Here is a 13,264-nt window from a genome sequence, read left to right as displayed (position 1 = left end):
CTCCTCCCTGGTTAATGATTTATCCCACTCCTTTGAGTCTTTTAGGAGTCAGTTTGGATCTGAAAATATTCTTATTCTCAATATTATTACAGAAGAAATGTGGAGGTTAACTGTGTTTCAAATTAAGAGATCTAGATGCCCCTGAAATTATTAGGAGGTATTACCAACAACAACATTTACACCCACAAACACTTTGAAGTGCTGGGGTGATGCAATTTTTCCTTTAATTCCTTCTGCTGGTTGTGAGCTATGTATGCTGAATATTGAAACATTATCACCAGGCCTAATTACTAACACTAATCCTTGGGGTTTGATTCAGATGCCCAGTATATAATTTACATGTGGTCCTGCTGTGGCTAGTCCTGCCCTGCCCTGCATGGTTTGCCATGCCAGGGAGCCAAGGTTTGCAGGATTGAGCTTTGCTTGTGAGCTTTTCAATGGAAAGAGACTTCCAAACAATGTTGTCTGATAAATTTCCAGGTATGTTAATAATAATATTAGTGCAGTTTGCCCAGAGCTCCAGACCAAAGGCTTGTGCTTGAATTGCAGTGCTCCAATTACTTGTTTAACCACAAAATCTCTTTTTACCTCTAAAGGAAGTCTTTTATTGTGTTAGACATCTGAAACCCCCAGCTACTGGACATTTTTAATTTCTGCTTCTCTCCAGATATCGATGAGTGTGCCACAAGCAATGGTACTCTGTGCTCTCAGATCTGTGTCAACACCGTGGGCAGCTACAGGTGCGAGTGTCACGAAGGCTACGTCCGGGAGGAGGATGGCAGGACATGCACCAAAGGAGATAAAGCAGGTGCTAGGGCAGATTAAATGTCCTGGGTCTAAAGGGTTGGTCTGTCATGAAGAGGACCTGCTCCCAACACTACACTTGGAGCTGGAGGCCCAAAGCTGGGATGTAGCTGATGTTCCTGGGGTATCTGGGCAGTTTTATGGGCACCTGACCACCTGTGGAGCAGCCCTGCCAAACTCTCTCCCCCATTGCACAAGTACACTGGATGATATGGAAGGCATCTTCTCCTAGGGAGGCAGAACACCTAAATAATGAAATTTACTATTACAGCTCCAGTTAGATTGTTCCTGCTAAATCCAGTTGCTAAAAGCTGTAGCTTCCTCTAGATGGATTATAATCCAGATGGATTATAGCTTTTTTGTTGTTCAGAGCTAAGGAGATATAGGAAAAAGACTTACCGGATGAAGAGCCTTAAAATTTTTCATTGATTTACTAGTAGTGCGTCTTGGCCCTTAGAGGCTCAAAAAATGTGTGCTTGGGGTTCCAACACATTTTCCAAGCCATGTTTAAATCAATTTCTACATTACATTGACCAAGACCAAATGCTGCTGACCTGCAATTATGTCAAATTATGTGAAGCTGGGTCTTTCTTTTTTTTTTTTTTTTTTTTTTTTTTTTTTTTTGGAGTAAATGTAAGGGCTTTTTCTTGCCTCTCACTGTTGGTTGAAAGTGTATACATGTGCTGTGTACAAATTATTTTAAAGGTTTTGACCTCATCCCAGTTATTAAATTACATCATTTAGAATACTATAGAATAAATACTGATAGGAAAATTTAAAAAGAAAAGAGGAAGAGAACAGTGGTCTGGGAAAATAACCTGAAAAACTTTTGATGGATGGTGACTTACCACAGGTTTATCAATTAATGCCTGAATGTGGCACCACAGTGTGATCCAAATCCCACTGGATGGCCAGAGCAATTTATAATTTTGATTTTCATCTGAAAGCATGTAACTGGAGCCACTCCATTAACTTTAATAGTTCCTTGTAGTTTTAAATTTTTTTTCCTTATCAGAGTCTGTGTGTGCATGTATGTGATAAATAACCTAGATAATCCCTCTACAAACAGGAGGTTTTTTTTAATATTCCTCTGTGTAGTTCGAATTTCTTTATACAGTAATGTCCAAAGCATTCAGGATAACCAACCATTCAAAATATTCATGGCTATGGAAATAATTCTACTGTTTGAAAACCACCATTTTTACACTGAATCTACACAGCACATCAAAATGTCAGTTCCAGCAGATAATCTGGAATGAAATACCCACCGTCTCTCCAGACACCTCCCAAAACATCTGTGCGAAGTAAAGAAGGATGCCTTCTGGTCAGTTACCCCTCTGTACTCCACATAAATGTTACGAATTTTCAGGCCTCTGATGAAAACGAGGAGCCTTGTCCCTGTGTCATTCCGAGGAGAAGGGCTGTGTAAAGAACCAGCTGTAGCCACGCTCCACCCCGCGGCCAGCCCCAGCCCTGCACCGCATCCATGCCACAGCGGCTGCTAAAAAACACATCATTTGCTTTTCACCGGAGCCAGAACATTCACTTTTTATTTTAAAATTTAGTGTGAGAGGCAAAAACACATTACCCATGTCCATTTCTAACGCGGGAGCATGTTTTCCGGGAGATACACCCCTGTTCTCATCGTTCCATGCCTGAAGGATGCAATTCACTTTTTTGGCTCTGTAAGTTGCTGTAAGGTGGTCACTTTTTTTGGCTCTGTAATTCTCTTGACAGAGAGCTTTGGGTTGGTTAGTGGATGCGAGAAGAGGGAGCATTTTTTCTGGCATTCATAGTCCGGTTTGATGGAGACAATACAGCTACCCGTGCAGAAGCAGGCAGATAAAACCTCCTCAGCAGGCTGTGCCCAGATAATACAACACAGATGATCAGCTCAAGAGCCTCCATGCAAAGACCACCCACAGAAGAGCTCCCACAGAGCTCCCCCCTGACAGCATCTCCTCCTCTTCCAGCAAGGCATGGCCTCTGAGCCCATACACAAAGAAAACACAGCACTCCCCCAAGCAGATCTCTTAGCAATAGGTGCCACAGGGCTCATCAGCATCTCACCACTATTAAAGGAGTGCCATCATGTGTAAGCTAGACTTTGTGTTCTGAGAACCTTTTTTAAAATGGGGCTGCTTTAAGCCTTTTTCAAAACAATTTCAATTTCCTTGTGTAGGTCTGTGCAATGGGAACAAATTATGTAAGTGCCTTGCTCAGTGCTGGCTCAACTGACCCTATAGGTGACCTGGGTTTCTGCACCATGCATGGGTGGCTCCATCTAATGGCCTTTTGCCTCTACTGGCCTGTCCTAGGTGACTTCTGGCTTTATCCACACTTTATTCTGACTTTACTCACAGTTTGGTCCTGATACAGGGTTGGATAGGGGTAGAGCGAATGTTTGATGGGTTACTCCTTCCCTGGGTAAATCATCACCTCTGTCTGGTATGAGTTAGGGGGATTCCACCTCTCTCCTGAGATGCAACTCATGCTTGCTCATACAAGGATCTCGGACTTCTTCCTCCAACAAGTCAATCCAGCCGGCTTTGCAGAAATCTCAGTGGTACAGCATTTCCCAAACATGAGCTGACCCCGCCCCCCCCCCCCCCCCCACCATTCATCTCCTTGGATTGTTACAGCCCTGTTTTATCTGTACTTGTCAGCCCCGTGAGTCACATCCTTCAGGAGGATAAACTGGGTTTTATAATAAAACATGAAGCCAAATTCACCACTTCTTAATCTGCATATAATTCCACAGATTCTGGTGGGATTGCATTAGGTTTCCAATAGCAGAGGCTCTGGCAGTTTCTCCACATGACTGTGTGTAGCTTTCAGCAACATTTCCTAACACAATGATAGAACTATTCGATAAGATAGATATTAAAAAAAAAAAAATTGTTGAGACTAGTACAAAATCCAGACTTTATTGGTCTTTGAAAAAGAAATTTTAAAAAGTGGATTTTTTTTTTCCTAATGGCTCCATATACATCCCTCTGTAACTCCTACACAGATCCAAAAATGGGCATGTCAAAACAATGGGATTTTCTAAAGGAAGATGAAAAATTGGAGAGGGAGGAAGAACTATGCAATAACTGACTTGTGGTCAAGAGCAAATTTATTTTACAGAAATGTAAAGTGGTATGTTCATTACAGTACATCAATTCCCACTTAAGGAAAAAAACCAAAAAAAACCAAAAACCCTGCATGGTGCAGATTATTTCATGTACAAGAGAAAGGTTTATGGGGAAAGATGTTTTGGAGGAAATCAAAGGCAAAAAATGGTTAGCATTAGGAATATAGGTGAGAAGAAGGAAAGCAGCTTATACTATATATTCTGGTAGCTTTACAAAAATGCTGGAGTTCCTCTGGGAGACTTTGTGGCTAAGTAGCCTTGCATCCAGCATAGCTGAAATTCGGTGAAAGTCTATTCTGTGTTGTGTAGAGTGCATTGGAGAACACCAAGTAGTGCCATCTGAACTTGAAATTTGGAGCCATCTGAACACTGCACAGAAAGCTGATCAGGTACCAAACCTGTGCTGAGGAAAGGGCTGGGAAGCTCAAACAGCAGTGTGCTTGCTGCCATAAAAATGGTAAATAATATATGTAATATAGTAAGGCTGTTGGAGTGCAGCCATGGGAACTGGCAGTTCGTGACTGGGGAAAAAAACCCGGCCTTTGTGCCCCAATTTTCCAGTCAGTTCAGTACTAACAGCTGTCTTAATGCTCCTATTTATTCCAGTATCTTGCCCTTACTCTCCTAACTGATTAGCAGATAAGTGAGATTAAGTTTTGTCTTCTAAAACCAGTATGTCATTATAGCAAATGGAATAAACATACTTTCCTAAATATGTGCATAGGTGATCTGTAGACAGCCATCAGATGGTTACAATCTTCTGTACTGGACCCTGGAAATATTTGAAGTCGAGTAGCACATGATATTTTTAATATTAGAAACTTCAGGGTTCATTTTAAAAGATGGAGATATCTCAAAATCAATACATATTTCCAAGACGATGAAGGGCATTTGAGGGTGTGTCCAAGAGACAAGTGCAACACCAAGTCAGCACTATGCAGTTGATCTTTTTGGAAGACTTTGAAGATTTCCCGGCTTTAACAGAAGCACCTGCAGAGTTTTTCCATTGTGGGACATGCTCTCAAAGGTCAGTGTTGAAACATGCCCAGCAGCCCTCGAAGGTAACCCATACAAAGCTACATATCATGTGCCAAGCCTCAATAGACTTGATATTTCTCAGCAATGTTGAAGTGAAGAAAACACACCTAGAGTTTGCCAGTATGTGTCACCCTGTGGTTTGGAAACAAGATTTGTCTTTAAGCAGACATCTGTTACAACAATGCTTGTTTGCTTGCAATGAAGAACTGCTTTACTGTGTATGGTACTGGGAAAAGGACAAAAATAACATTTGCAATATCTCTCACAGTTTGAATAATTTAATGGATTCTTGAAAAGATCCTATTCATGCACAGTATCAACAGATGAGACCCTTCCTTTTGTGTGGATTTAAATCCCTGTCATTAATTTCAATCCCCATCTCTGCTCAGGCTGATTCCATCACATGGAGAATAACCCATGATGATAAAGAGCAGTTTGTGCAAAATGAGCGAAATAAGCATATTCTGAGGGATTTTACTATAATTTATAGCATATGAAAATTTGCCCTTCAGGGGACTGTAAGTCACTTCAGATCTATGGGGTTAGTCTATCCTAAACAAAAAGATAAAAGAAGGGGTGTGAACTTTTCCAGGTATTAAACAAATGAATTCTCTGGGGACTGTTAACTGGAAACAGCTGCTTTAAAAATGTGTTCAGAGCTGTCCCTGCAAAGTTTCTCAGCCTTACATAGAAATTCACAGTCAAAGAATTAATAATGGCAGGATTCCCTTCTCTTTTCACAGTCTGGGGAAATATAACAAACTTCAAGTTGCTTTTGCTATCACTTTATGAATTTACATTCGGATCTGTACATTTATAGAGGAAATTGTTTTCTTTCAGCTGGGTTTCCTGAGAAATCTGAAAATGTGGCAAAACTGGGGACATGCTGTGCCTCTTGTAAGGAATTCCATCAAATAAAGCAAACAGTTTTACAGCTGAAGCAAAAGGTATGATCACTCATGTCTTTACCAGACCTGCCTGTTTTACAAAAACTGAGGTTAATTTTTATGTTTGGAGCTGTCACTGACATGTGGTTCTTGTACATAGAAAGAGAAGGGCAATATATTTTTAAATCATGTAGGAATGATATCTCTCCCTTATGCCCCTGTCCAATTTGCAAGCAGATTATTCCCCAAGTTCATGGAGCTGTGTTACCAAGCTCATGGTAACAGAGTCTTGACAAACACCCATCCCAGACTGAGCCCAGGTTTCTTGGCAATCTGTGCTGCCCTGAGCTTTTCAGTCACTCTGAATGCACAGAATTTTGGACATGGTCCATCTCTAGAGGAATCATGTGCAAGACCTTTCACAGATGTGGGAACATGATTTTTCATTATTGGGTACCGGTACAGGATTCTTGCCAAATAGGTGTGGCGCTAAACAATAGTATCACTAGCTTTAAATATGACTTTCCCCTTAAAAAATAAAAACCCTCAGTCACCCTTTTTTTCCCCCCTTACCTATTCACCTGCCAGTAAAGAATAATGCATTTAGAAACTTTTCCTGGGCTTTAATTGCTTACCTATGTCGCTTCCTTTTGCATTTTAGTAGTGCAATAATGAAAAGTGAGTAGTGAGATAAAGACACAGCTTCAGATTTGGAGAGCCATATGCAGGGATGCAGGTGTCATGCCTTTTCTGGTGACATCTCCTTTGAACACTAAGGTTCTCTCAAATTGAAGCTCTCTGTAGGAACATTCTCAGCAGATCATGCTGACAGGCTGTAATTATTTCTCCTAGGGTACTCAATTAATTTCTTTCCATTGTGTCAAAACACAATCTGGTGAATTCACTCATTGCATTTGATGTTACTCATTTAATATTAGGAAGAAAGAAATCTTCCTCATTAAAGTGAAATTCACTGAGGTTGGAGATACTCTTTATCTCCAAAATCTCAAAACATCCTATATTCCTTCTGAATCAGTATGAACACAAACATGGAAGTGACAAAATTACATATGTGTTGGGAATTCTGCTTTTCAAAAAAATGGTAGCAGAGAGGTTAAAAAAGGATCCATGCCTTTGAGTGGCTGTTTCTCCAGCTGTTTTCCATGATGCTGAACAGGTTCACACTGACTTCCAGGGAAGGATCTGGGGGTCACATTGTTGGCCACATTGTTTGCTCAAGAATTGATTGATGGAATTAATGGGAGGTTTTTGTGTCTAACTTCTGCTGTTAGATGCTTGTGATCAAAACTCATCCCAGGAAAATTCAGACCATTGATACCTGTCACTCTAGGCATTTGTACAATAACTATGGACAAATTAAGCAGCTCACTCTTGCTTCGTAGCTAAATCCTGTCATAGTCCCTAACTTAATTTTTCCCCCCATATGCCCCTAGTGAGACTGGATCAACTTGGCATCCTCAGAGGGAGCCCCCAGGGTTGTGCTCCACAGAGAAGGAGCTGATAGAGAAGGTTCCCAGTACCCTCAGCAACTGTTACCCCACAAAAAGGAGACTTTTTGTCTATGCTGAATGGAGACCTGGCCCCATGGTGCTTCTCTGCCCAGGGAGACATCAACCCTCACGTTTCCCCAGCCATTTCCCATGGCCAAGTTCTCCTGGGGAGGACATCTTTCAATAGTTGTGGTTAAAGCAGTTCTGTTTTGCATAGAAAAGTTCATTTCTCTCTGCCAGGGAGATGCTTTATGAAATGAGTCTTCAGTCTTGTGGTTAAGGCTTTCAAATTTTATGAACTTTATTCAAAATTGTGGTTAGCAGAAAAGCCTGTCATCCAATGAGATGCACTGTCCTGATAGACTAGAGGTCTGTGGGCAATCCTAGGTTGATCTAAGACCTTGATGAAAGAAAGAGTGCAAAGCTGAAAAAGTGGGGAAAATATATCTGGCATGTTGACACACAGCCAACAATTAAAAGAAGAAAAAACCAAGTAAGCTTGATCCTGTTGCACAGATGTGTTTAAGCATCTTAATTAGAAAGCCATGTTCCACATCACTCCTGACAAGCACTGTCCAATTTTCTAAACCACAGACCTCCTTGAAATTATGCAAAACTCCAAATGCAGCATGCAACACAGCACATGGAAGACTTGTTGCTTTAGAAGTCTTTATTTAGAATTTACCCTTGCTAATATTTGTATGCAAATGGGAAAAATAACCAAAACATTTTCCAAGTGCCATTAGGATTCGGAACTGTAGATGGAGAAAGCCAAGGTTACCCTGGACTAGGATTAACTGGTTCAGTTAAAAGGTGAAACAGAAATTAGGCCAGTGAGTACATCCAATAGCTAAGAGGATGTGAGTCAACAACAAAAACACATGGTTTGACCCAGTGCATGTAACAACCATTTTTTGGCCAGAAGATATCAAAGAGCAGTGAGCTAGACCAGAGCCTGAGTGTTTTGGCACTCCTAGTGTGTACTTCAAGTCCAGCTGAGTCAGTGGGGAAGCACGCATAGATGCTTTCACTATGATTTCTTTTCTAACTTAATTGTTACAACAGCCTGGTTGGCAGGAACGAGTAAATATTTAAGCATCAGAAGAGAATACACTTCCAAATCCACTTTATAATGAGTCTTTGCCACTAAGTGCACCTTTTTACTCCAGTCTGACCATTTGCAGTATAAACTGAAGAGTGTTCATGGCCAGGTCTATGTACTAAGTGACATCTATTTATCAACTGATACAGCTATAGATCCCCAGAATGAGATACTTACATTCAAGCTAAAAAGAGGACTTAAATTAATCTGCCACTCAACTGTAGCCACCCCTAAGAAGAAGCACTCACTGATAACACTGAAAATATTCTCCAAAAAACTACTTTAAAAATATAATACTCTCAGGTAGCAACAGAATTTGACTTTTTGTCTCTGCTTTAGCTTGGCAGCATTGGAATCGCAGAGTTCTTGATTGATTTGTGTCATGCAGTGGAAGTTTTGCACCATGGTCCTTGCAAACCTTTGTTTTGTATCCAGCCAGGAATCTGGTCTGAACAGGACATACCTCTAGGAAACAAAACTTTGCTGACCAGAGCCAGCCAGTAGATCTTCCCGTGCTGATCCCTGGCCAGTGAGGCTGTGAGAGCTCCTAGCTACTGAATTTTCCTCTTCAGCTCCAGGGGTAGGGAGTGGTGTCCCACAGAGTAGCCCTCTATGTTCAGCAGACCCACAGTTTGGTCTGTGCTGCACTGGCTGGGATGTTGGCTAAGAAAGCTGCAAGGTCACTGGTAAACAAAGCACATGTTTTCCTTTGAAAAAGCAGAGATGACAGCTCACCCCAGAGCTATAGGTGAATCCCCATTTTCTGTGTGAAAAGCGAATTCATAGGAGTGAGGATATAAGAAACACCCTGTGGGACTTCTGTGAAAATATGATGTCATCCAGCCACTGATTCTGCAGTGAATCCACCAAATTCTTGCTAGACCTACATCATGATTCTTAATTTGCCTGTAGTGCAGTGATCTGCTCTTTGGAACTGCAGTTCTCTCCAAAACCTAACTCATAAATGGCTGATAAATTCTTGTGTTCCTGTCATCACATTTTGAGTTCCAGTCTCAAAATCAAAATGATGTTTTGGAAATGCCACCAAGAACTACCTCAGCATTTCCAAATTTTTTTCCTGACTTTTTTTCCTTCAGAACTGTCCTGTGCATTCAACTCCAAACTAAAAGCATAACAGGCTGTCTTTAAGTTGTAATCCTTAAGCAATAACTTGTTTGCCAAAGGAAATTTATCCAGTTCAAGTAGGTACTGCAGGTGCATAACACTGTGTTTTTTTCTTTGCATTACAAACATTAGGTTTCCAGTAGTGGCAGAAGAATGTATGTCAAATAATTACAGAAGCAGGTAGGAGTCTTAAGAACAGCCAAGATCAGAGAATTCCAGATAGCTGATGAAAAGCTTTGTCAAATAGCAGGAGTCATCATCTATATAATTCAATGCAGCTCTCATAGCTAAATGTAGCAGAATTCAGCATCAAATTATCCAATAAGCCAAATTAATTCAAGAAGCAACAAAGTTCACCCGGGGTAGATCTGCACTGCTATTGCCGAAATAGTTTTCCAGTTCAATTTGGCAGTGCAAAATCCCTAAGTCTACATGCAGCCACTAATAAACTCTTTCCTCACTGCATACCAGCCTCATGGCTCCTCCAGGCACCCTTCAGCTACCTCTTAAGAGACTAAACATTTGCAGAATATTTCTAAATATGTTACATATTAAATATATTCAACGAGATAGATGAATGTTTCATGGATAATTAAACAAGTAATGGATAACTGCAGTTTAAACTGTAGTGTGCAATTCTGCTTGCATTCCCACTTACTTTATCTTTGTGTCTCTGTGCAGAGTAGATCCAGACATCTGATGGGTTAAACAGTGTGGTTACTTTTAGGGCCAGATTCGCAAAGGATTTAGGGTTCTCATTAAAATCTATGGAAAGTTAGTGATTTGTATGCAGCAATTCAAGACTTAAATATCTGAGCAAATGTTGCCCTGAGAAAGAATTAAATGAATAGAGGAAACTTCAAATAAGGGAAAACAGGCTTCCTGAAAAGCAGCAATGAGACTCAAGTTTTTCAGAACTTGTTGCTGTATCTGTCTTGAATTTCCTCTATCCTCTGTTGGATTGGCTTGCAGTATTTCCACAGTGACTTGAAAAGTGAACAGACTCACGGAATAAGAATGTTTTTCTGATTATATCAATCAAGGATATGAATAAACTCATTATATTTTCCTGAAATATTTAAATAGCTGTTTGTTTAAAAGCTTAAATAAGAATTTAATTTTTCTGGCTGAAAAATGAAGGTCTTACATAGATTTTTTTTTCTTGGCAGGTTGCTTTGCTGCCAAATAATGCTGCTGACCTTAGCAAGCAAATCACTGGTGAAAAAGTGCTTGCCTCTAATGCATATATCCCTGGCCCCCCAGGCCAGCCTGGCCAACCAGGCCCTCCAGGTAATACCAGAGGGGTGGAAATGTGCAGAACTGTTGTGCAGGAATGTTTAAGACTAAAAAATTAAACTTCAGTCTGCCAGCGTGCTTTCATATTTCATTTAATATCACATGATTTCACATATTTCATATTTTGATTGATAAGTTAGCATTTGCGCTAAATTAAAAAAAAAAAAAAAAGAAAAGAAAAAACCAAACAAAAAACTTTATGGGTGTTACAGTCAGGCTCTGCCAACTATCTGACATAATCCATTGTAACTTTATGTGTTTCTTGGCATGCAAGCTGTGTTTGTCCTGTGTGTGTTAAATTTCTCCCTCTCCCTGGGATATCTCACCTGCTTCAGTTGTCATTTCCTGTATTTTAACTCTGTCTTAAAACACTCTCCATTTCATTTTAGGAACACCTATTGCTTCAGCTCACTGTCAGTAGTAGAATATGTGCTTACAGCTCATAGGAGTTTGTGCCAACTCCTTTATTTTTCCTTGCCTGATTCATGAGGATTCATCTGCTGCTTTTATGTTATATCCCAGTTTGAAAGAAATCTGAAAATAAAAGTATAACTCCACTCACACCTTCTTTGCTAAGTTATAGATTGAAACAATGTGAAAAACAGAGAGATCCTAAAGCCCAAACTTAATCTTGACACCTCACATCTGGTGGCCATCAATACTCAAAATTTTGCAAATTCTGTTTAATGCAGAACTAATTTTGGGTCAGAAATAAATCCAAGCATTGTGCTGGACTTCAGAAGGATTCTTACAGAGTACTGGCAAATATTCCTTATGAGGATTGATTTTCTCCCCACTGAACTGCACCCCATCTTCCCATTTACACCCCCTTTTCCAGTCTTGCTTTGTTTTCTGAGTCATTATCTCATTTTCCTGGAGGATGGATATCTTCAGTCTTCAGTTCATTGTAAGTGCAAGGACAATATGTTTAGAGGTTCTGCAACAGACTCTGAAGGGCAGAGTGGGTTGCTTTGCAATTCCTCCAAGGTAGGCCTGACCCTGCAGGTCTCCCACCCACTGGGTTTCCCCTTGACTGAGCTGTCCAAGGTACTGTAGGAATCTAAAAACCACCCTTTAAAAAAACCTTAAAGCCACCTTTGCTCACCTTCTCTGCTGCCCCCAGGGAGTCATTACTGAACTTGAGTTGTCTCCTTTTGAAAATCTCAACTGTACGTATTCAGTCCTGCTGAATGCTTTTAACTGTCTGTCTTTTATTCTCTATGTTTTTCATGTGCCCCCAGTATGAAGAGAAGTGTTTCCCCTCTAATCATGAAGTTTCAGCTAGTGGCGTTTTAATGGTGCTTTTTTGTCTGCAAATGTTGTTTCAGGTGCCTGATTTTCTGGTTTATTTTTACGACTGTTTCTTTTGAGTCAAACATGTTTTGTTGCCTGAGTGCTTCCTAAAGAGTAACATGTTCTGCTGAACAAGCAAAAGCTGAAAATTATATAAAGCAGAATGGAAGAACAGAGCCTCCTAACACAGTGGCCATTGCACTGGGAAAAGGAGAGGTGCAGCCCCCCACTGGAAAGATCTTGCTTGTGTCAGTCATGTAGATGCCCATGACCCAAATTCCCATGAGTTTTCCGAGGCTTTCTTTTAATGAGATGCTCCTAAATGTGATATTTTCTTCTTTGTGTGAAAATGAGACATTTGTGCTTTTCTTCTCATTCCCAGTCTGTGTCCCTAAACACCTGGCAGATTTGAATTCTTGTTATACATCAGATGTAACTGTTTGTTGGGCATCTCTTGTAGCCACTATGACAAGGGTTAATGTTGTCTCAGATGGCTGCTGACGTGCAGATGCACATAAATCGGTTGTGTTGTTGTGGATTTGGGTGTGTTAAAGTAACCAGCCCATTGGGTCTTTAAAAAAGAAGTCATTCCCCACTTCTTACACTGATGAAGTGTCATAAAGGCTTTCTCTGGCAGGTAACTTTTGCTTTTGATTTCAGGGGCTCCAGGACCTAAAGGGAGTCAAGGAGCTCCTGGATTACCTGGACCTCCTGGACAGCCAGGCCCCCGTGGATCAATGGGACCAATGGGCCCATCTCCAGACATATCACACATTAAGCAGGGCAGGCGGGGCCCTGTGGTCAGTATTCCTGTCTCCTGCCATGCACTGCACAATTGTCCTTACTCCACAACTTCTCACACCCTTATGGATACCTTCTTTTCTCTTGCAGGGCCCACCTGGCGCCCCTGGGAGAGATGGTAGCAAGGTGAGGAGAGGTACTAATTTCCATAAGATGGGCACATGCACATGTGAAGTGCAGCCTTGCTACAGAGACTCTACACATTTGTGGTCACAACCTTTTACTACCTCATTTCCTTTGTTAAAATTAAAGTATCCTGTTGTCCCACTCC

At 40.8% G+C, this 13,264-nt stretch overlaps 1 protein-coding gene across 3 annotated transcripts in view; it reads left to right on the top strand.

Annotated features, from left to right (window-relative positions):
• The window catches only part of CCBE1 (collagen and calcium binding EGF domains 1), a 97,685-nt gene that overhangs the window by 78,433 nt on the left and 5,988 nt on the right, over positions 1-13,264 (top strand). The window contains exons 5-9 of one of the 3 annotated variants that reach the window (XM_002191188.6): positions 668-808; positions 5,819-5,925; positions 10,773-10,893; positions 12,853-12,992; positions 13,084-13,119. In XM_002191188.6, the coding sequence (XP_002191224.3) occupies positions 668-808; positions 5,819-5,925; positions 10,773-10,893; positions 12,853-12,992; positions 13,084-13,119 (545 nt within the window). Of the gene's footprint in view, positions 1-667; positions 809-5,818; positions 5,926-10,772; positions 10,894-12,852; positions 12,993-13,083; positions 13,130-13,264 lie in introns of all 3 variants that reach the window. The other 2 variants (XM_072921675.1, XM_072921674.1) reach the window with 2 other exon arrangements.

Source organism: Taeniopygia guttata, chromosome Z, assembly GCF_048771995.1.
Source record: "Taeniopygia guttata chromosome Z, bTaeGut7.mat, whole genome shotgun sequence".
Classification (NCBI taxonomy): Eukaryota; Metazoa; Chordata; class Aves; order Passeriformes; family Estrildidae; genus Taeniopygia; species Taeniopygia guttata.
This window is presented reverse-complemented; position numbering and strand designations above follow the sequence as displayed.